The sequence below is a fragment of the Symphalangus syndactylus genome, chromosome 19, assembly GCF_028878055.3.
Source record: "Symphalangus syndactylus isolate Jambi chromosome 19, NHGRI_mSymSyn1-v2.1_pri, whole genome shotgun sequence".
Lineage (NCBI taxonomy): Eukaryota > Metazoa > Chordata > Mammalia > Primates > Hylobatidae > Symphalangus > Symphalangus syndactylus.
The window spans coordinates 55,834,576-55,859,517 of NC_072434.2; the positions used below are offsets into that span (position 1 = coordinate 55,834,576).

The window sequence follows — 24,942 nt, forward strand, 5'->3', positions numbered from 1 at the left end:
TTTGGGTGGTAACCAATTTGGCTGTCCACAGAGTAAATTATCCCTGACCATAATCAGATGATTATGACGAAGAGAAACCCCCTTACTTTCTATGGGCCCCCTGATGAGAGGGACAATGTATTAAGCATCTTGGTATCTAGACAGTGTTTCCCATGTTATGTGTACTTCATAAATGTTTGTCGAGGGAAAGGCTAAAGGAATGAATGAAATACAGGAAGGCGGGGAGGGAGGAGGAAGAGGTTGTAGAGCTATAATTGGCATCAACTTTAGTGAGGTTTTAAATTCTGTCCCTGTAGCTTTTTACACATTGTGTGTTAGGTGGTAGACTGGCTGGTCCACAAGCCCTGACTGGAATAAGATGATCAATAATGGGTCGGATGTACTGCACTCTTGCTGGAAGGGTCTTTCCCAGGGTCACTGTTATCTGGCATCCATCAGGGCCAGGGATGATGGAAAGCAGGCACTGATTTGAGCAGAGTTGTTAACACTTTGAAAGATAGTGATGAGAATTCAAAGTGACCTTGATAAATGGGAAGAGTGGTCCCTCCAAAACTGGATGAAGCTCTGGAGACAGAAATGAATGACCTTGATCAAAGAAATGGGCAGGTGGAGGAGGAGGCATGATTGCTGAGGCTCCAAGTCCACAGCAAGTGTACCAGCCACTGCAGGCTGGACATCATGATAATGATTTCCCTCCCGGTTGAGCAATGTTTCAGAGCTGAGTGATTGCAGAACTCTGGGAGATGGATCTTCCTCTTATCCCCACTTTACAGATGAGAGAACAGTTAACATTCCAGAGTTGATAACTGTAAATTTGGGAATATAAAAATGTGGTAATAATAACACCAACATTGTACAGCAATAATAGGTAACATTTTTGAACTCTTACTCTGTGTCAGGCACTATGCCACATGCTCAAATAGATTGTTCCACCTCAAGTTTACAACAACCATATGAAGTATGTACTCTCATTGACTCATTTAGAAGAGGAAACTGAGGCACAGTGAGGTTAACTAATTTGTCTGTGGGTCACACAACTGATAAAGGGCAGAGATAGGACTTGAATCAGGCAATCTGGCTCAGAACCTACTTCAGCAATTGAAATTTATTGAGTGCTTATTGGAATGTGGGTACAAAATAAGTTCACTTATTCCTCACAACTAACCACTCTATGAGGTAGATGACAGTATTTCCAGCTTGCAGATGAGGAAATTGAAACTTAAGACGATTAAATTATCTGCCCATGATTACATAGTTAGTAAGTGGCAGAGTCCATGTTTCCAACCACTGTGCTATATCCATATCCTTCATTAAAGGGAATACATATCTATTAAACACTTAACATGCAACATGCACTTAGAATTATTCTCAACCAAACAAACTCTTGTTATGACTCTTATTTGGATCTTGAAGAAGCTGAGGATCAGAGAAATTAAGTGTTATTCCTCAATCAAAATCATACAGCTACTAAATGATAGAACCAAGATCCCCACCCAGATGTATCTGACTTCAAAGTGTGGACTCCTTGCTACCATGTCACTGGCATGTTTCTTAATTTCACAGAGCTTGATCAAAATGGCTTTAGTACTTACTGACTCTACCTGAAATTATGATCCATAATAGTAAGTGCTGCTTGGACAGTATTTAAGGTATCACAGTGCTTTTCATGACTATCTTGGTTAATTCTCACAATAGACTTTTAAAGTAGTTATGACAATCTCTACCTTAGTCATGGAAAAACTGAGACTCAGAAATGTGACATACCAGCTTCTGAATGTTAGAGCCTAGATTAAAAAAAAAAAGATATCTCAGGGAAAATAATTTTTTCCACTACCACACTGCCTGCCATCTTTGATGGGGCCTGCTGTCTTTGATAGGGTGGCAGAATGGCTATGGCTGTTTTTGTGAGCAAATCATCAACATAAGTCATTTTCTGTGAGGTCTTTGAAAAGCCCTTTCAATAAGGCCAAGAATCATAGCAGTTTAACTTTCTATTCTATGCAAGATTTCTATTACAGCATCCCTGATAGAGGTGTCCGATCAGACTCCCTGAGATTCTTTAACTGGTAGGAAGCATTCTACTTCATGTTGCATTTTGAGGGACCCAGGGCACAAAAGCTGAAACAAATGTATCAGGTCCTATCTACATGAGCTACAGAAGGGGTCTGGAGCAGACCACCACCAACTTTGTTCCAAAGGCATTTATGAAACATCCATCTAACCTCTGATAAATTTCTAATTCTGCATGTCTGCTTGGCTGGAGGGAACCTGCAGAGAAAATGGCATAGCATGGTCATCAGTAGAATCAGGAATGGGGAGAAAGGGATGGATTGTGGATACAGAGGAGGTGACTAATGAGATATGTAGGGGAAAGAGAGGAGAGACAGAATTTTTCCCAGGCTGTGAGTCCCAGTAAAGGCAACTGAGATGAAAAAGAAAGAACCCTGGATTTTAACTCACTTTGTATATTTTTCACTTACTAGTGATATGACTTTTTTGCCTTGTTTCCTTCATCTGTAAAAATGAGGAAACCATGCCTCCCTCACAGGATCATTGTCAATCTTAGGTGAGGAGACTTGGTATGGAGCTTAGTACATAATAAATAATCAATTACTTTTCCACCTCTCTATGTCAAGTAAACTGGGAGGATGGTGGTGTCTCTATAGAGAAAGAATTCAGGAAGAAACGCTTGAAGGCTTTGGGTGAGAAGGACATGAATGTTATGCCTGGAGGTGCCAGCTTCCTGGTGGAGATGTTCACAGGCATATGGAAATATGGGTAGGGATTCTGGAGAAGAAAGAAGACTCTAGATGGAAATGTGGAGGTCATTCACATGATGGTAAGAGTTGCAGGAGTAGAAGAAGCAAGGAGAATGCAGCTCAATGAGTTTTCATGGTGCATCTACTGTGGGCCCAGCGTTGTGCTAGATATAAAAAATATCCCAAGAACAATAGGCCTAGGACTTGCACATCAAAGTTCATAGTCTGCAGAAGAGACAAATATATAATTGCAATTATTATAATATGCATTTAAATATGTATGTATATTTAGAGTCCTTTCTTTGCCCCCAGAATCCCGACCATATTTCCAAATGCCTGTGGGATGTCTTTACCACGAAGCTGGCACCTTCAGACAAGCACATCCTGTCCTTCTCACCTCAATGTGTGTATGTGTGCATGCACACACACTGATGTGTGTCTATGATAAAAATATAATTTAGAGAAAAGAGTAATTGACACCTCACAATTCACACCCAGTCTATCTATAAATTCCTTAAATTCTACTTTCAAAATACATCCCAAATCTATCATATTCTTTCATGTCCATTATTTATTCCTCACCTGGACATCAGCAATGCCCCTAATTCTTCTTCCTGAGTCCACTCCTGCTCCTTTAATCTGTGTTCTACATGGCAATAGAATGATCTGCTGACCCATTGATTAGACCAAGCACTGCCCTGTTGATGACCCTGCAGTAGTTTCTCTGCCACTGCAGATACAGTCCATACTTCTTACTATGGCCAGTAAGACCCTCTGACACCTCTTGGCTTCTTCTAACCTCAGTTTCTGCTATTACTCCCCTATTCCAAGGCTTCTGCCACACATGCCGTCTTCCCCTTCACAAACATGCCATGCTCTTTCCTCAGACAGGGCCTTTGTACAAGCTGTCCACTCATCCAGAACACCTTCACCCTTGTCTTTGGCATCTCCTTATCCTTTGGATCTCATCTCAGTTTGGATTTCACTTCCTCAAAGAGACCTTCCCACATCATCCCAAACTAAGTGAATATTTTCCCTCACCCCCTGAAGTTAATCTCTATTTTTACAACTTGTTCATTTTCTACATGGCTTTTATCACAATTCACAATTATATGTTGATCAATTAATTCACATGTTATTAAGTCCCTACTATGTTCTAGGAAATGAATATGCAGTAATAAACAAAAATGATGATTGGAATGAACATTCTAGAAAGAGGAGATTGACAATAAACAAATAAGTCTATGAGTATGGGGGCTACTGATGTGCTGAGAATTAAAATAGGGTGATATAACAAACAGAAACTTGACTACATGGTCAGGAAAGGTCTCTCTGAAAAGGTGACGCTTAAGGAGGTCCAAATGATAAGAATACTGCTATACAGACATCAGAGGAAAGGGTGGTTCCAGCAAAGAAGACGGCTAATACAAAGACTCTAGACTAAAGTAAGCTTGGAGTGCCAGAGAGTTACAGGAACAGCAGTGATGACAACACCTGCAACAACAACAACAAAGAAAGAGAATAAGAGACCCCCATACCCTTGCAGTATCCAGGTGAGAGACAACGGTGGCTTGGACAAGTGAGACAGTAATAGAGGGAGAATAGGTGATGCATATGCTTTAGAAGTAAAGTCAACATATCTCGCTGATGGGTCCAGGAAGTAAAAGAGGACCAAGGATGATATTTGGACTTTGGCTGTTTGTTTTGTTTCCTCCATTGGATTGTAAGCTTTGTAAGAACAGGGACCATACTGATTTTGTTCTTTTCACACATGATGCAAACTCAATGGACATGGTTGAATGAATGAATGCATAAACAGATGAAACTATGGGAGAAGGGGTGGAGCAATATCAGAGCGGGTTTCACAGAGGTGGGGATGCCCCTACAAGGTTCAGAAGCGTGAGTTGAAGTTTGTCAGGTTGGCAAGACAGGGAAGAGAGCATTGGGAGACAAGAGAACAGCATGTGCAAAGGAGGCCAGGAACATCCAACTGAACAGAACAATGGCATTGAAGTACTTGACCTGTCCAACATATACTGGCAGCTTTGTAACCAGAGAAGTCAGAATGCGGGATACATTATTTCTCTTTTGTATACCTTGATACAAAGACAAATAACGAGAGCTCCAAAGAAGAAATGAAGGAGGGAAAAAAATCTAAATCCAGAAATTTAAGCCCCAAACCGTACTGATACCTGCATAAGGTAGAAAGCCGTCAGTCACAGCCCTTGAGGAAATGTTAGGATCTCATTGAAGTCTAACATCACCTCCCTAACATCCAAGACTTCCCTTGGTTTTTGATGCATGATTTCATGCTGTCTTTGGGGGAGAAGCATTTGATCTAAAGGGCACATTAGAAGAAAACAGCCTCGTGCATCCTCTGGGAGGAACCCAGAGAGGATCTGAGCAAACCCAAGGACAAAAGATTCCCCCAGAGCAAACCAGTGAGTATGTTCGCTTAAATCATTCCATGCCAAGCTCAGTCCTTTGCAGACATGAATGTTCACCACACAGGATGTCTCTTAGAAACAACCACTTAATAGAATATAAATTAACAGCATATAGATCAAAGATACATAGCGAGAGAAAAAGACAGTGACAAAGAGGAAAGAGAAAAGGGAGAGAGAGAAAGGTACCTAGAAAGAAAGGGAATGAGACCAAGGGGAAGAGAATAAGACAGAGAGAAAGCTATTAGATTGATGCAAAAGTTGTGGTTTTTAATGGCAAAAACTTCAATTACTTTTGAACCAGCCTAACGTAGCAAACATCAAAATGGAGAAAGGGTGTGTGTGATTCCGTTTGTCAAAGGGAAAGAAGGTAGATATTTTTGTTCTTTGTAGGTTAATATGTAAATGACATTCTGATTTATTAGTGGTCTCCAGCAGATGAGGTGATGATTAGCACATTTCCATATTTATAGAAAAGCAACACTAACTTTCCGGATTTATAGAAAATCAGCTCTTCACAAATAGCAAATTGTGCTATTATCGACATATGGTTTTCTATAAACAGAGCTGAGGTAATTATCCCTGGGACAATTTGTCGGTGAGCTCCTTTTGAATATTAACCACATTGGAAGCCCATTTCAGCCTCATAGATTTTAAAGAGGGGGGCCACCAGATACCCCAGGCAATTAATTAGTAATCCAGCCCCAAAGACGGGAGCCCAAATGAAAGGCTATACCACAACCACATGGTGGAAGACTAGAGGTCCAGGGCTCTGACCCCAGATTCTGGCAGGCCTGGACTAAGTAATTAGCCTCTCTGATGAGCCACAGCATTTATGTAGCTAAAACTTGGATAACACCAATCTCTAAGTGGTGTCAAGAAAATTAAATGAGAATATGTGCAATAGCTCCTGAAACCTAGTAGGTGCTCAACAAATGTTAACTCTTTTTTCCTTCCTCATGTTTTTGAATGATTCTTAAAAGACCCACCTGAGTAAAGTTTTTTAAATGCCTTTTTTACATTTTACATTTCTTACATCCATTGTAAGCTACTTATTTTGCATCATGATATGATACAAATATGCATGTTTTTATTTAACTGGAAAAGATTTCTTGAAGTAATAATTTATCTTTAGTGCCTATAATCCACTATGATATTTTCTATTCTGTCCTTTGTTGTTGTTCAAAACTTTTCTTGTGATCCATATACATTGATTTTGAGAACTACAATTGGCTTACAACATGTTATTTGAAAAATACTGTAATGCAAGAGGGTAGGAACCATATTTAGATTTGTTCACCATCATATTCCTAGCACAAACACGTAATGGATACTCATTAGAGCATTTGAATTATTTTTTTAAATGAATATGTAGATGGATAAATTAATGAATGAGTCTGGCCAGGCATCTAAATTAATGCTTCATCTCAAACTTCCTGTCTTGTTTTGAACACTATATATTAACCCCTGTGTTGAGTGTTAAAGAGATAGAAAAGTGGCAGGCATGATACTTGTTTTCAAATATCTCGCTATCTGGATAAGGAAGATAATACTAACATTTGGGAATTTTTTTTATATATACTTTAAGTTCTGGGATATATGTGCAGAATGTGCAGGTTTGTTACATAGGTATACACGTGCCATGGTGGTTTCCTGCACCCATCAACCCATCATCTACATTAGGTATTTCTCCTAATGCTATCCCTCCCTTAGCCCCCCACCCCCGACAGGCCCTGGTGTGTGATCTTCCCCTTGCTGTATTTATGTGTTCTCATTGTTCAACTCCCACTTATGAGTGAGAACCTGTGGTGTTTGGTTTTCTGTTCCTGTGTTAGTTTGCCGAGAATGATGGTTTCCAGTTTCACCCATGTCCCTGCAAAGGACAAGAACTCATCCATTTTTGTGGATGCATAGTATTCCGTGGTGTATATGTGCCACATTTTCTTTATCCAGTCTATTATTGATGGACATTTGGTTTGGTTACAAGGCTTTGTTATTGTGAATACTGCTGCAGTAAACATACATGTGCATCTGTCTTTATAGCAGAATAATTTATAATCCTTTGGGTAGGAGAAAAATTTTGCAATCTATCCATCTGACAAAGGGCTAATATCCAGAATCTGCAAGGAACTTAAACAAATTTACAACAATAAAACAATCCTATCAAATAGTGAGCAAAGGATATGAACAGACACTTCTCAAAAGAAGACATTTATGTGGCCAACAAGAATATGAAAAAAAGCTCATCATCATTGGTCATTAGAGAAATGCAAATCAAAACCACAATGAGATACCATCTCACGCCAGTTAGAATGGTAATCATTAAAAAGCCAGGAAACAACAGATGCTGGAGAGGATGTGGAGAAACAGGAATGCTTTTACACTGTTGGTGGGAGTGTAAATTAGTTTAGCCATTGTGGAAAATAGTGTGGCAATTCCTCAAGGATCTAGAACCAGAAATACCACTTGACCCAGCAATCCCATTACTGGAAAATTATTTTTTAAAGACTACCTAGTGTGGAATTTTATGTACGTGTTGAAGAAGAGAAGTAGCCAGCCTGGGCTGATGCAGTCAAAGAAACTTCTTAAAGCTGAGAATTTGAACTTGGCTTTGCAATATGGATACATCTCTCATCCTTCCTCTCACTCATTGAACAGGTCAGTGGTTCTCAAACTGTAGTAGCATCAGAATCACCTGGCGAACTTGTTAAAACGCAGACAGCTGGACCCATTCCCAGTTTTTCATTTAGTTAGATTTGGGATGGAGACTTGAGAATTTACATTTCCAAAAAGTTCCCAGGTGATGCTATGCTGACAGTTGGGGCCCACACTTTGAGAACCACTGTTCTCCTAGGTTGGAGTAACATCATTAATGTGGTCGATGCTAATAGTCTTTATTCTTAGCCATTCAAGATATTAAGCAAGGAAGTGATATAATCAGATCTGTGAGGTAGAAAGATCCATCTGGTGGCAATTATAGATAATAGGTTGGAAGGGGTGAGCCCACCCCCAGAGACCATTTAGGAGCTGATACAGTAACAAGTGAAAGATGAGACCCCAGCATACCTCAGTAGGAGTGGAGATGGAGGAGAGCAGAAGAATGAGAGAGAACTGAAGCACCTTAGAGATCTACCGGAGTGAAGGAGAAGGAGGAGTTTGAGATGAATGTAAGTTTCTAGCTTCACTGACTGCGTGGTCGTTCCATTAACCAATAACACTACATTTAAAACAAGTTTTCACATTTTAAATAACAAAATCCCAATTATTTTTTTAAACAAAAGTAATTATGATGCAATAGGAAGCATATAGTTTTAGGGGGCTAGATCTGAGCTCAAATCCTGTTTGTGGTACTTATTAGCAAGTCTCACTCTTCTGGATCTCAGTTCCCTGGGAATAATAATACTTATGCTATCCTATAGAGTTGTCCTAAAAACTAAATGAGATCAACCATGGCTCGTAGTCAGTGCTTAGAAAACTTCAAACCATGACCTGGTGTCTGTGTTGACTACTGTGTACATAGAACTTCTGCTTTACTTACCAAGGGATTCCATTTTTGCTTTGTCAATCACCAGGATATATTCATAAGTGCCACCCATGGATCCAGATGTGATGTAATGGGTACCATAGTCATTGATGAACTTGGCATACATGCCATAATTGTACTGATCTGGAAGCTCCATTAATGACTGCAGCATTCCTTCATCCAGCATAATGTCATCCCTCCTCATCTTAAAATGTGCAGTCTGCACCTTTGTGAAGATTCTCGTGAAAATGAATTTCTGCCAGCAACCGCCATTGAATAAAGCAAAAGAACAAAGAGAGCATATATTTTACCATTAGAAATAATGCAAAAGGTCACTGGGTGTGGTGGCTCATGCCTGTAATCCCAGCCCTTTGGGAGGCTGAAGCTGGTGGATCACAAGGTCAGGAGATCGAGACCATCCTGGCTTGGTGAAACCCCGTCTCTATTAAAAATACAGAAATTAGCTGGGCATGGTGGTGCCTGCCTGTAATCCCAGCTACTCAGGAAGCTGAGGCAGGAGAATCGCTTGAACCACGGAGTCAGAGGTTGCGGTGAGCCGAGATCACTCTAGCCTGGCAATAGAGCAAGACTCCATCTCAAAAAAAAAAAAAACCAAAAAAAAAGAAAGAATGCAAAAGTCAGGTTTTAGTAGCTGTAAGAAATATATAGATATACAAATATACATATTTACGTATATGTATATATAATATACATATACGTAAATATATATTTTATATATATATATTAATTATATATATTAAATATATTTACGTAAATATATATTATATATATTAAATATATATTTATGTAAATGTATATTTTATATAGATTTACATATATTTACGTAAATATATATTTTATATGTTTACATATATTTACGTAAATATATATTTTACATATATTTACATATATTTACGTAAATATATATTTTATATATATTTACATATATTTATGTAAATATATATTTATATATAAATATATATAAACATGTATATGAACACAAATACATGTAATGGAGAACTACTATATTTCACAAGCACATATTAGGCACCAGTGTGTGCCAGACTTCCCCCACACCTCCATCTCTGTTCCCACTGCCCCTGCCTAGGTCAAGTTCTCATCAACTCTCACCTGAGTGAGCTACTACAATGGTTTCTTCATTGTGCTTCACCCTTCTGTTCTTCTCCCAATCTATTCCCATCCCCACACTTCTCCTAGTGCTAATCAAAGCACTGCATTGTGAAACTTCCTATGCTAATATTACGTATCCATTAAAAATTGTGTTTAAGATATCTTTAGTGACATGCTGAAATGTCAGTCAATTGAAGCTATTGAGCAAAGATCTACAATGCCTATAGTAGAATGCATTACACTAGGTGCAGAGGACATAATCTTGAATGAAATAGGCTCCTGCCCCCATGGAGTTTACATTCAAATAGTAATCTTGAACTAAGTAATAAAGAAAAGCAGGGTCTTTATATAAAAAAATAAGAGAAAGCACTAGAAGAATTTTGGATTGGTTTTACAGGAAGATGGCCATATATGGGCTTTACTTTCAGGCAATAGAAGCCTTGATTCAAAGTGATGATGGAAGTTTGAGGAGTCCACGTGCATTTAGGAAAGTCCATATTAACACGCTACAGATAACCCTTAGAACAATATAGGACCTTACCTTCAGCTCAATAGCTAATTCGTTGGCAAAGCTCTAGGACTCAATTTATGTGTGTTGAGTAAGTTAATTTTTATAATTATATTTTCATCATTCAAGATAATTTTTTAACCCCAACTTGATCCATAGTCTTGGTATTAATGCTATTGAGAATTTTTAGTAAGCTTCTAATTAATTCAATAAATATTCCCCTGGCCACCTGATTACCTCTCCAACCTCATCACTCTCTGTTTTCCTTTCCCACCCTGTGCTTCAGCTGGCTGAAGTACTTTCAATCCCAAGTTTTGTGTGGCTTCCTCATCTCCAGGCCCTCGCACATGCTGATTTCCACGCCTAGAGCACCCGTCTGCCAACTTTTTTCTCCCTTTGTCTGGACAATTTGCACTGATCTTTAGATCTAAGGTTAGATGAATGTTCTCTCCTCAAGGAAGCATTTATGGACCCCTCAGGATAATAGGCACTTAATGGTGAAGGTTTGCTGGAAAAATGAAGTATTTTTTTTTTTTTTAGCATACCAGCCCTTCTTTTTTTTGGAAAAGCAAGGCTTGCTTTACAATTCTTCCAAGTGAAATTTAGAGGGTCCGGCTGTTTCTCTTAAAACATTACCATTCTACACATTTCCCTATAGGCTCCAGGTAACCATAAAAAGTGATGGTCGGGGGTGGGGGAACAAAGTGATAAGAGTCCTAGTCTTATCATTCAATTTTATTCCCTTTGTGATGATTCTGTGTGCAAAAGTGTAATAAGAAAAACAAACCTGATTACCACTGATCAGACATTTCCAATTACACAAGCAAATTAAGGTTCAATTACTACTGTACTTTTTAATGCAATTAAGGTAATACGTGTTCAGTGTATATTATGGAATACTGTAAGACACAGACATTATGTTTGAATACCTCCTCATTATACTTGTTTAATTCATTCAAGAACGAAGCGTCTTCTGACTCGGATACACCTACACCCACCATTAAAGGGCTGCTGGCCAGGCCTATGCCGATGGTCACTCCAAATGAGTCAGACTTGTCTTTTTTAACTTTAGAAAGAAGGTCATTTGCATTATCATAAAACTCTGAGGAAATTCCAGTATCTGCCAGGGCCTGAAAAAAAAAAATGAATAGATGTTAGCTTTGTGCACCTAGAGCCATTTCTCAGTTCATATTTAATACTTAAATCTTTGCTTTGTAAAATATCTAAAATTTTAGATTATGGTAGATAATTCTTTTATAAGGCAATCCAGTCATTAGACTGATACTTATTAAAATATAGAAAACACAGCATTGTTAGTGTTTAGTGGTACTGATAAAATACTTATTTACACACCACATGTGCTTGCACACACACACACACGTGCGCGCACACACACATACACAGACGCAGATGATTCTGATCAAATGCCATATTGTTCTGAGCGTGGATTTCTTTCTGGCTGGCTTATCCTTCAAGGAGAGAAGGCTGGCTGCTTGTCTTTGCAATAGTGAGATACAGAAAGCCACATCTGGGCAGAAGCCTGGGAGGAAAGAAGCAAAGGAAACCTGCAGATTTGGATTGTCTCAGGTAGTATATACAGGATTTCATTTCTCTGCTGACTTGAACTGAGGCATGGTGTTGGCCTTGTTTGAGCCAATGAAGTAAGCCTTACGAGCCTGTGAATAGTTTGCTTTGCAATCATGAGAGCATGTGTTGAAATGGAGCCTCCATTACCTTGAGTCCCTGAGTGTCTGTGATGGTCAGTTTCCTTTCTACCTTTCTACCTTAGAGTGGACAAGTAGCATAAGCAAGGTGTTGTTGCTTCAGCTGCTGAGATCTGAGAATTCTTTGTGCCCAAAGCACTTAGTCCGTCTTGCCTGATACATAGGCCCAAGACCTTCCTTGAGCCTATGTCTTCCACCTTAGTTTACCATTGGCCTGATAGAGAGAAGAGGTTGGAGTGGGGTTGGGGAAGCAAACTTCTTAAAAAGAGGCCCTATGAGCTTGGCCTTATTTTCTGTCAGTATTTTGTTCAGAATCCTAGGATCCTACTATCTCTCTCTAGAAAGTGTATAATCTATCTCCTCTTCTAAATGTTGTGCAGCCTGGACTTAGTTCAGACAGATCTAGGTTTGGGTCTTGTCTCTGCCACCAACTGCAGTAGAGTTTGATCCTGACACTTTAACCCTTTGTGTTTCTTTTTCTTAATGTCTAAAATGAGGCAATGATAATATCTGTCCTATTGTGTTGTGAGGATTAAATGGGAGAATTTGTGTGAAAGTAGCAGATCTGACACGTTAAGCATTCTATGATGTTTGCTGTGTGGATGTTTCACCCAAAGGATGACAGGTAAGAAAATTAATGGCCATGAGTAGGCTCTTGACTGATCATGAGCTCCAAGTGACCAAGAGGCCACCAAATCGTAGAGATGGAAAGAGTCTTAGTGATCGTCAGCAATTTGCAAGCATTTTTGTGCAGAAGAACACTTGCTTCGCACAAAATCGCATACAAAGAGCCAAGACACGAAAATGATCAGTGTGAGCTGCCGTTGGTGAAACAAAAGCACAGGTCTCAGAATCCTGCTCGTCTATGCCCTGTCCTCCCCCACACTCTACAGATTAGAAAACTGGGCCCAAGGAGGGCAGTGAGTTAGCTGCTAACAGTCTTGTATATAGTCTAACAGAGCCACAACTTGGAAATAGGTTGTCTGATTGGCAGCCCAGATAATAAAGCCTCAGATCTATTTTACTGATTTTGGAATGGAGCCAAGATTTAGCAGGTGGGTAGCCACATTTATGATCTGCCTCTCAGCACCCTTCAACACTAAGCATGTGTGGGGATGGGTATGAAGGAGACTTCAGCCACCAGCAAACTTTATAGAAAACAAAAGCTTCCAGAGCAAGTCATCTCCACAAATAGGCCTCTGCCTCTCTGCCACCTACACCACAGTGGCCTCAGAGCCCCCCGTTCAGACTTACTTCAAAGTGGTACTTCAGAAAGTTGTAGGGTTTCCGAAAGTATTTCTCTTCATCTCCATAGTAGAGACGTTCACAGGTGGAGTCGTATCGAAGCTCCCTCCATTCCCCATTGTATACTGTCTCACACTGGCCCCCATAATAACTGGCATCGTACACACTCTGAGCATCTTCCTGGGTCAGGATATTATACCTACATGGAACAAAGCAGCTTCTAAATAGCTAGTGGATGCTGGATTTTATACCTGGGTGATGGGATGATCTGTGTATTAAACCACCATGGCACACGTTTACCTATGTGACAAACCTGCACATCCTGCACATGTACCCCTGAACTTAAAATAAAAGTTGGAAATTAAAAAGCAAAAGCAAAAGCACCTTTTAGGAGAGAGAATTAGAAAGGCAAGGTAGCATATAATGTCATCTTCTGAAAGATGTTGTAGCTGGTACAAGTAATAGTTTCTCAATCTATGTTCTGTGGAGCCCTGGGGTTCCTCCAAGAAGCTTATGGGCCACTTTAGGTAACACTTGGAGACTAAATGGGCTGGCCTGAGCCTTCAGTTTTCCTTTACCTAGATCATATCGACAGTCCTATTTAGCATCTAGAATCATATTCCCACATGGGAAGCAGCCCTAAATATTTGTTGAATAAGTTAAAGAAGATGTGCAATTATCATGAATCCAAGGGCAGCAGCCAGACAGTCTGGGCCCATTTCCCATCTCTGCCACATCTAGCTGTGTGACCTCAGGCATATTATTTAACCTCTCTGTGCCTCGGTTTAGGCCTTTGTAAAAAGCAGTTCTTAAATACTACTGCCCTCATAGAGTTCAATGAGTTGAAACATGTAAAGAAATCATAATTGTGCTCAGCATACATTAAGGACTGAATAAAGGTTGCTGTTGTGGTAATTGTTAGTATTAAGTATAATTGTTAATATAAGGGCTCTGCTGCTAAAAAAAAAACTTTGAAATATTGGATGCAATTCATAGTAGTAAGATCGAGACTCTAATTCTCAGAAAGGCCATTATCTTTGAGGCAGCATGGGACGTTGGCGGGTGCACAGTTTAAAAGTCAGAAAGACTCCTGTTTAATTTCCAGCTTTGCCACTTATTAGCTGTGTGACTTTGAACACAATCTAGAAGCTCTCTGCATTTCGTTTTCCTCATTTAAAGAATAGACATAATAATACCTACCTCTCATGGTTTTTGTGAAGCTGAGAGTATGAAACTAAAACAGCAGTAAAGTACCTATTAGGTATTCAACAAATTATACTTACTTTTCCCTAGCCCAACACTCTTCCAGAAATATTTCTCTATACTTCCCTTTCTAGAGTATTTAAAAATCATCAGCCCAGGTTCTATGTTTTAGGATATGGATGGTTTTACCATATTCAGGTAAAATAATGTCAAGCAGGTGAAGTACGGCTATAATTTTCTAAAAAGGGAAAGTTAACGGAACAAAAACCGTTGAGTTGGCTAAGAGTTCTAAGACCTGACAATCAAAGCCTCTTATGTTACAGATAATGTAGTTATTGCTTGTTTTTTTGTCTCTCAAACTCCTATTTAACCTTAAGGAGCCAACTCAAATGTTGCCTTCTGTCGACAGCCTTCTTTGAATGCTCTGGAAAGACTGCTGTTTCCTCCTCTGTGTTCCCAAGGGATGCAGTGACTACCTGTAGCACAGCAATAGTCATGATTGTTTATGGCCTCTGTGAAAAGGCACAAGGCAGTAAAGGAGCAGGGGATAAACTACAAATAAAACCCACCTCAAAGGAATAAGTGGATAATTATAGAGCACCTGGCAGATTGTAGCAATTCAATGTATGTTAACTTCTTTTTTCTCTTTCTTTCTCATTCTCTTTCTTCATATTAGTGGAATAATATGTAATAATAACTACAATAAATTGAATACATACTCTACTAGACGTTTAGCTTTCAACCTCATGACAACTTTGCAAACGCAGAAATTGAAGCTTAGAAAAATTAAATAACTTGTCTCTAGTCATAGCTGGATTTTTTCCTAGATTTTGTTGATAGTAAAATCTGGGTTCCTTCTCTTTACTTCCCCTGAAGTTTCTATCTTCCTGACCATTGAACATGTTTCTGCCTGTAGCTTATAAATACAGCCTCTTAACAGACCAAACAAAACTCAAAGAAACAGTAATCCCTAAGAGTATACTATAACCTCTAAGCATAAAGCCTATATATATTTGGAAAAGCTGATTGTGAAAGCCCCAGTTAAAAGGGAAAGGTGTAGTCAAAGAAGTTCTACTTTTTGGAAATTTACTATGCAGAAATATCCACACATGTGTACAAAACTGTGTGTACAAGAATGTTCATTGCAGCATTGTTTGTAAGAGGAAAATATGGGAAATAATCTAATTCTCTTTCAATAGGAAGTAGTCAAATAATTATATAATTATACTATAGGTGAGGAGTTGGAAATTTTTTTTAATAAAGGGCCAGATAGTAAATGCTTCAGGCTTTGCAGGTCACAGGGCTGTGTTGCAACTACTCAACTCTGTCATTGCAGGGTAAAAGCTGTGTATCAATAAAACTTTATTTGTAAGAATAGTCGGCTGAATTTGGCCTTCAGGCCATAGTTTGCTAACCATGTTATAGAAGAATATGCTGCTTATTAAAAAGAGATGGAAAATTTGGGGGAAAACTTAAAACTCTACTATTAAGTAAAAACATGAAAGTTGCAGACAATATGTATAGCATGATCACATTTATGTAAAATATACCTGTGTCTATAATGCCCAGTACACATAGGTATATTTTCTGTATAATGCATATTGTCAATGCAGTTTTTACATAATCTGGAAGTATCTTCACCAAACTGTTAACAGGGATCAGCTCTAGAGAGGGAAGGGAGAGACGGCTGTTGGATGGAGTGCAGGTAAGAGAAGATGGAAGAAAACTCTCAATTTTTATTTCAAACATGTATTACTTCTGTAACAATAAATAAAAATTTTAATCTGGGAAATGCTTAAATTAGAAAAAAATAAGAGCAAGAAAGGCCTTTGAGATCTGAGATAAATAGAAGAACCATCAAACATCAGTGGTTGGAGTGGAGCAGGACCATTTTACCAGTTTCAGTATTCAATGTGGGTGAAGCACACTGTTCAGAAAGTGTATTTGAGATGTTTCTAGTTAAATCACGTGGGAGAAGATCCATGGTCTGCCAATAAGGAAGGGATTATTTTTCATTCCAACATGTCAATATTTCACACTTCTATTGTTTATTCTACAGTCACTTTTGAAATCAACAAGAATCCCCTTTTATTGATGTTACGGGCTGGATTACAACTCCCCAACATTCATGTGTTGAAATTCTAACTCCCAAAGCCTCAGAGTGTGAGTATATTTGGAGACAGAGTCCTTAGTGGGGTAATTAAGTTGCAGTGAGGTCATTATGGTGGGCTGTTATCCAATGTGAGTGGTGTTCTTATAGAAAGGGGAAATTAGGACACAGACACGTACGAGGGAAGAACATGTGCAGACACAGGAAGAAGGCAGCCATCAGCAAGCCAGGGAGAGAGGCCTCAGAAGAAACCACTCTGCTGACACCCTGACTTCAGACTTCTGTCTCCACAATTGTGAGAAAGTAAATTTCTGCTGTTTAAGCCACTCAGGATGTGGTGTTTTATTATGGCAATCCCAGCAAACTAATACTGCTGGTATGACAGAAAACAGAATTTTCTCATCTTTTTATATGTGTATATCTACATGCACTTACAGAGTTCAATTCCATCAAGTATGTGGGCTCTGATCTCAGAGCAATTAACCATAATGAATGAGGGCGGCATTTCATGGAACCCCCACTTGTCCTTGAGTGGGCTGCAACAGGACTGGGTCACTCTATGACAGTTACTACAACTCATTTCCTTATCTGTAAAGATCCAGCTGATCATATTGATTTGTTTCAATTCAACCAATAGTCAGCGAGAGGCTATAGGACAAGCTCTGACACAGGGGCTGAGGAGATAAAAAAGCTGAGTCAGAAGCAATCTCTGCCCTCAAAGAGTTTATTTTCAAGTTAGGAGACAAGACCCTAGGCAAAGACAGAGTGGCAGAGGACTAACAATACTAGAACGTCACTCTGAGCTAAGCCCTGTTCTGGTACTGGAGAAGCAGAGATGACAAGGAGCCCCTAGCCTGGGCAGACAGACACCCCAACAGACGTCCCCCGCCCTATTGGGTAAGAGCTGTGAGAATAAGACTTGGCAGGAGGCTCTGGGAGCAATGGGAGGGGACTAAGTCAACCTAGGCAAAGTCAAGAGCAGAGGAGGGGGCTGTTACAAAGACTACCTAGGGGAGATGGTACCTCAGTGTACTAGTCCACAGGGGCTGCCACAACAAAATACCATAGACTAGGTGCCCCACACAACAGAAATTTATTTTCTCATGGTTCTGGAGGCTAGGAGTCCAAGATCAAGGTGTTGTCAAGGTTGTTTTCTGCCAGAGCCTCTCTTCCTGTCTCAAAGACAGCCGCCTTTTCGCTGTGTCCTCACATGGCTCATTTGCTATGCATGTGTGGAAAGAGAGAGATTGCTGGAATATCTTTCCCTTCTTATAAAGCCACCAGTCCTCTTGAATTAGGGTCCTACCCTATGACCTCATTTAACCTTAATTACCTCTCTAAAATCCTTATTTCCTAATTCAGTCACATTGGGAGTTAGAGCTTCAACACGTAAATGTGGGGATAAGGGGAGACACAATTCAGTGCAGAATATTAGATAAGGGGTTACCCAGGTAGGAATTTGGGAAAGAATATTCCAGGAATATTGACTAAGGCTCAGAAGGAAAGAGTTTGATGCATTCAAGGAACTGAACCTGAACATAAGTTAAATGAAGAGAAGTTAGAATCCAAGCTGATTTCATCTCAACAGATAAAGAAACTGTGCCCTGAGAGGTTTAAGTAAGCAACGGGGAAGTGGGGGTTAAAGCCCCATCTGTCTTACCCTAAGCCCATTTTCTTTACACTGTGTCACACCATTAGCCCTGGTTATTGCAAGCATCTACAGTGCAAAGCAGATTGTGAACAGGGCTATTGGAAAGGCAAGGGCTTAAATCAGAGAAGAACTATCTTTCTGAGACATCAGGAAGGCTTCATGGAAGCTGTGGCTTCTTAAACGGGCCTGAGAAACGGCGTTGGGGTGAATGGAGAGGAGCAGTAGGGTAGGTGTACTGAAAGAGAGGAGAACTCTCAGGCAGAGACATGGGGGGATATCATGGGCAGTGTCACATAGGCAGGACTGGACAAGCCATCTCTGGGGACAATGAGAGTAGCTCACAGCACGCACTCCAGAGGAACCCTCCAAAACGGCCCCCTTCTGTCCTCAAAACTAATGCTCACGATTAAAGACAAATCATTCCCTGCTCCTAAATAGCTAGCAGTCAGGGCCTCACCCCAAGGCTGCCTTCTGTGATCCTGGAATTGGTTCATACTGGCTACAGTCTTCGTCAATGGCCCTGACATCTTCACAGTCCTCCTCATCAGAGCCATCAAGGCAGTCTTGGTCTCCATTGCACACGAGGTGGCGTTTCAGGCAGCGACCTGGAAAGGAGAGACTGTGGCTGCTCCCTGGGTTCCCCTCTCCCTCCCGACCCACACCCACAATCAGTAAGTCCTTTCTGCCTCAGAAATAAACCTCCCATCTGTCCCATGCTCTTTCTGTTCTCACTACCTCTGCCTTCCTTCCAGCCTCATGAGCTCCCGCCTGCAGCCACCCAGCTTGGGCATTGCCTGAGTTTCTCTCTCTCTAATTCTCCACATTGCAGCCCCCAGTAATCTTTCTAAAATGCCAGTCTGCCCATGTAATCCCCTTGCTCAGTATCCTCCAGTGGTTCTCCATTCCTTTTCTTCCAAATGCCATAGTCCGGACCCTATCTGCCCATCACCTACCTCTCTTCCCAAAGCCCTGATGCTGCAAACATTCTGGGCCGATTGGGAGTCTCTGATCCCCATGCATTTGCATGTTCTTTCTCCTAGAAAGTTCCATTTTGTTTCCCAAGTCTCTACTCAACTACCATTTCGAAGCCCGCCCAGACTGCCCAAAGCAGATTTGAGAACCTCCTCCTAGAAAAAGTCCCACTAGACCATGCACATGTATGTGCCCATGGCTATCACACAGTATTGTAATTAACTCCTTCTAGGTCTCTAGACTAGGCATACATCAAGGTAAGGTGCATTATTTTTTTCATGTCTATATTAACAGCAGGTAGCATACTTCTTGTCACATAATATGTGGCCAATAATATTTGTTCAGTGAGTGGGTGAATGAATGAATTGTGTCTTTTTCTAAATGAATCAACAGATGTTCCTACAAAGTTGAATCAAAATTACTTGGGCTGCTGGCTTGGCTTAAAATGCAGATTCCTCGGACCCATCCCAAACCTACAGAATGGCAACCTCAAGAGGAAGTGCTCAGGAGTATGCATTTTAATAAGCTCCCTGGGGAAGTGGTTCACATGTCACTTTTGACAGGCACAGCTGTTATCCTGCTGGAATGCCACTCACCTGTCTCCTTACACTGGAAATCCTGTCCACACTGTGCTTGCCTTACACAAGTTGTAGAACTGGAGCAGCTGGCTTGATCCCAGATGTCACCACTGCAGATGGTTCCCCCAAACTTGTTTGGCTGCAAGAGGCTCCGGTATCGGTACTAAATCAGATTTTGAACAAGACACATTCTTGTCAATCAATCAATCAGTCAATCAAGACTTGTGCAGCCAGGTCTCAGCTCAACATAAGAAATAATTATCTAATGATTGAGAACTGCCTGTGAAGCTGTCTTTTGAGGGATGAATGTGCATAAACAGTGGTGTATCACCAGAAGTGGCACAATCACTGATTGGAATGTTGAATAGGGCCTCCAAGCATGAAACGAAAGGCCTGGACAAGATATTTCTAGGGTCTTCCTACTTGCTAGGAAGAACCTCTGTTCCCTCTTCTTGAAGAAGTTAAATTCCTAATCTTTCAGTAACATTCTGCAAGTTGCTCGCTTCCCTGTCTACTAGCACTTGGCATATGAAGTTGCAATTGAGCATCCCCGTAGTTCTCCATCTCTCCCACCAGACTGTGAGCAATTTGCATATTGAGGGTAGAGAAGAGAGGACCATGTCTTATTTGGCCTCATACACTTGGCACTTGATCTAAGGTCAGGTACTCAAGAGGCACGTTTAGAAGACATCTGTTGCTTTTTCTTTGCAACATTTCTTCTGGTCCTGGAATTCCCCTCTTTCTTTGGGGATATATCTCCTATAGTTCAGGTGGGAATGGACTCACTTCCTCAGTCACAGGGATGTGTGAGTATGAACCAGGCCTGGTTCACCAAAGCATCACATCTGCCTAGTTGTTGTAATCATTGCATCGGGGATTGGCACATGACTCAACCCCATCCAATCAAGTTCTCTCTGGGGATTTTCTTTTACAAAGAGACAGCTTCTTTTTCCTGGAATTGTTGGAAACTGTGGACATCAAGTTGTAGATGCCTTGCCTATTATGCAGAAAGCACCCATCCAAGAGATAGAGAGAGAAAGAAAGCTCTGAAGACATCATCTGAGTCCCTGGGTCCACCTTGCCTGCAGATAAATAGACACTTGACAGAAGGAAGGAATTAAAATGCATGCCAATCTTGGGACTTTAGAGTTTCATAATCATGCTTTCTATATAGTGTACAGTGTCAGGCACTAGTGTAGAAGAAGGAAGCTGAAAACTAGGATATTCAGAGAAACATGAGGTTCTATTCCTGCCTTCAAGAAGCTTAGAGTCTAGTTGAGGACATAAAATGTGTAATAATACAAAATATGCAGCGCAGATAGCAACCACACAGTGGCCGATAAGGAAACGTGCAGCCCTGTATTTCCTGGTGCCTCTCTCCCTGGCTCAGCCCATGGGCCCTTCCTTTAAGAAGGTTAGTATGTAGGTAAGAAAGCAATGATTTGAGCAGCAAGAGAAGTGGGTTTCCTACCTCAATCAATTTCTTACTTGCTGTGTGAAGTATCACGGTCTGGTACTTTGTGGCTCAGTTTCTAAATCTGTGCAATGAGGTGGGTGAGCTAAATGACTTACCTAATTATAATGACTAATATCCTTTCACCTGTGTCCTGCAGTTGATAGAGCATGGACATGAGGATTAGATGGACTTGGGTTCAGGGCCCAGATTTTCTTACCAACTGCCCATGAGCAAGCCACTTCCCTTTTCTGAGCTTCTGTCTTCCAGTGTGTGAAATGGGTGTAAGGGCACTTGCCCTTGAAAGGACTGTGTGAGCTCTGAGTAAGACAATGTGTAAAGAAGCCCCCAGCCCTAATTCTAGTATATTATTGGTGCTCAATAAGCAGAGGTGGTTTTCACATTTTTACTGTTATATGTGCAGTCTTTCCAGGTGATTCCATGGGTGAGTTGTAGAGCAGTGCAGCTCACTTCTCTTCTTACCCACCTCTGTCTCCTTAGCTGCTCATTAGCAAAATGGCAAAGGTAGCAAGGAGAGGTGAAGATCAAACCTGTCCATAGGTCTGTTCTGCCTTTCAGTTAATAACAGCAGTAAGAGATTTGTAAACTCTGTGGGAAGAGACTGTAATTAATGACCAGTTGGAGAACATCAGTATATTTTAATTTCCCACACACACTCTTGCCCCTCAGCACAGCAAATAAAGGAGTGATCAGCATAGAAACGTAGAGCCAATTTTCTTTCTTTCTTTTTTTTCCTCTCTTTATGTCAGTTTATTTCTAGATGTGCCTTCCAAGAACACTGGTTTATCTGTTACTTCCTCTGTTCCGAAGTGTTTAGTCATTCCCACTCTTTGGAGTGTAACTGCTATCCACATTAAATACATTTCTATAATTTCCTTACATGAAACTATGACTTCAGCCAAATATATCTTGTTCATTGTTCCTAAACATACTATGTTTATTTCTGGCTGTAGACTCTTGTTCATGATTTTTCTTCTTAGAATGACTTCTCATCTCACTTTCAAATTTTTCCTTCCTTTAAAATATAGCTTAAAGCCTGTTTTCCACCATGAGGTCTTTTAAGACTGTTCACCCTTTTTCCCACAATTCTTACCCCAAAGGTTTGACTTTCTTGTAAACTCATATAGATCTTATTGTCTCCATTTTCTACTTGAAACTTAAGATATATTATCTTAAATATGTTTTCTATATTTTTCCTTTATCATCAACTAATGTTATATGTTATTTGAAAGAAAGCGTCTCAGACTTTTTAACATGGCCAGCACTGAGTAGATATCCAGTCAATGTCATAATGAGAATGGAATATCTAACAAGGACATTATGCATGGTATAGTGCTCTCCAACTCAGACGACTATTTGCCATTACATGACACCTATTTTGATTATGGCTATTTATTATGAATATGTTGTGCTTATAATTCCACTTCATTGAGAATGAGGTTGGGAGTGAATTGTAAAGGTATTTATCCAAGGTCCAAAGAAAGAAAATATTGCTGCTTGGAATATTGCAGTTACGTCATTCTAAACTACATTTTTGCTTCTTTGACAAAAGGGCAAATTTGAGCCTGAAAATTGGTGCCAGGATACCTTAGCATATCTGTTGTACATGTTATGGGGTGAGGAGTTCACAGTTAAATGAGCAACAGGGATCTGGTACACGCCACTGTTCTGCAGTGCTTTCACGGTGACTTATAGGAACAGATTTAATATAGTTTAGTAACGGCTTGAGCTTCTCCAAACAAATAACACATAATGTTACTCGAAATCAGACACAGTAGGTACTTGCCTCTGAGTACTCCTTCTTTGAATTAGCAGCCAATTTTCTTTCTTACTCTGAAAATTATATTTGACCCAGCCATCCCATTACTGGATATATACCCAAAGGACTATAAATCATGCTGCTATAAAGACACATGCACACGTATGTTTATTGTGGCACTATTCACAATAGCAAAGAGTTGGAACCAACCCAAATGTCCAACAACAATAGACTGGATTAAGAAAATGTGGCACATATACACCATGGAATACTATGCAGCCATAAAAAATGATGAGTTCATGTCCTTTGTAGGGACATGGATGAAACTGGAAAACATCATTCTCAGTAAACTATCACAGGACAAAAAACCAAACACCACATGTTCTCACTCGTAGGTGGGAATTGAACAATGAGAACTCATGGACACAGGAAGGGGAACATCACACTCTGGGGACTGTTATGGGGTGGGGGGAGGGGGGAGGGACAGCATTAGGAGATATACCTAATGCTAAATGACGAGTTAATGGGTGCAGGAAATCAACATGGCACATGGATACATATGTAACAAACCTGCACATTGTGCACATGTACCCTAAAACCCTAAAGTATAATAAAAAAAAATTATATTCAATTTTTAAAACCTGTACCTACCAACTTGATAATGATGATGGTGGCTACCATGTATCGAGTGCCTACTCTTGGCCAAACACTTTACATTCCTGATCTTACTTAATCTTCACAAGTTTATGAAGTTAAATATACTATGGGAATCCCATTTTGAGCTGAGTTAGAATTCCAGCTCTGCCACTTACTGTATATGCATCATTGGGTCAACTACTTAACATCTCTGATCCTGTTTTCTCATTTTAAAATGAAATATGTCTGAGAACATTGCAAAGATTCATCATAACACATGTAAAGAAATCATCACTTTGCCTGGTTTGTGATATACACTCAATAATAGTAGTTATCAATGTCATCATCATTCTTATATCCAGCTGTTGGGCTACTTCAAAACGAACAGAAGTGACCACTTATTTCATTCATTACTTTCCAGGATGGTTCAGCGGGAGGCAATAGTGTGGAGTGGTCAGCCACGGAAGCTTTTTGGAGTCAGACTGACCAAGTTTTAAATCAAGGCTCTGTCTTTTTCTTAATGGGTGACCTAAACAAAGTGGATGATGATGTCTGTCATTTACAGTTGGCTGTGAAAGTCAAACAAGATAATTTTTTAAGGCATTTGCACAATTGTCTGGTACATACAAATTATTTAATAAATGATGACTATTGCCATTGTCATCCTTCCTATTGTATCTGTACTGGGAATGATGGTGCAAGCCATAAGATTCATTCCCATTGATTCCCTATTTTCTAGGTTGCTATCAAATAATGAAGATATTTGTGTGGCAGGAAGGTTGGTGCCAATATTCCCTTAGGGACTTCTCCGTGCTATTGCCTGTGGTTGGGATCATTAAGACATAATTTTCTTTTCTAACTGGTAGATAATGTTGCCTTCCAGAAACGTACATCTTTGTTTGGATGATTTTGAGAAGACGAAACATATTAATAAAAAAAACTAGGATGGTCTTTCACCTAATTAACAGAATTAATCATTTTAAGGATTACTTTAAAAACACACGTCTTTTTGAGTCACTAAGGAAATAATTCTATTCTGATTTAAACTGCAAGTCATTGTCTTGTGCTACTGCTGTCTAAACTGAAATAAACAAGAAAAATTTAATTTAGGATATATAACAGGTTGAATAATGGCCACACAAAGATATCAAGTCCTAATTTATGGAACCTGTAAACGTTACCTTATTTGGAAAGCTGGCCTTTGTAGACATTATTGAAGTTTCTG

At 39.9% G+C, this 24,942-nt stretch overlaps 1 protein-coding gene across 1 annotated transcript in view; it reads right to left on the reverse strand.

Moving 5' to 3' along the window:
- The window catches only part of C8A (complement C8 alpha chain), a 66,221-nt gene that overhangs the window by 25,257 nt on the left and 16,022 nt on the right, over nt 1-24,942 (reverse strand). Inside the window, exons 3-7 of the mRNA XM_055234339.1 lie at nt 19,867-20,011; nt 18,756-18,903; nt 13,344-13,533; nt 11,295-11,495; nt 8,742-8,982 (exon numbers count right to left, since the gene is read on the reverse strand). Coding sequence (XP_055090314.1) covers nt 8,742-8,982; nt 11,295-11,495; nt 13,344-13,533; nt 18,756-18,903; nt 19,867-20,011 — 925 coding nt within the window. The remainder of the gene's footprint in view (nt 1-8,741; nt 8,983-11,294; nt 11,496-13,343; nt 13,534-18,755; nt 18,904-19,866; nt 20,012-24,942) is intronic.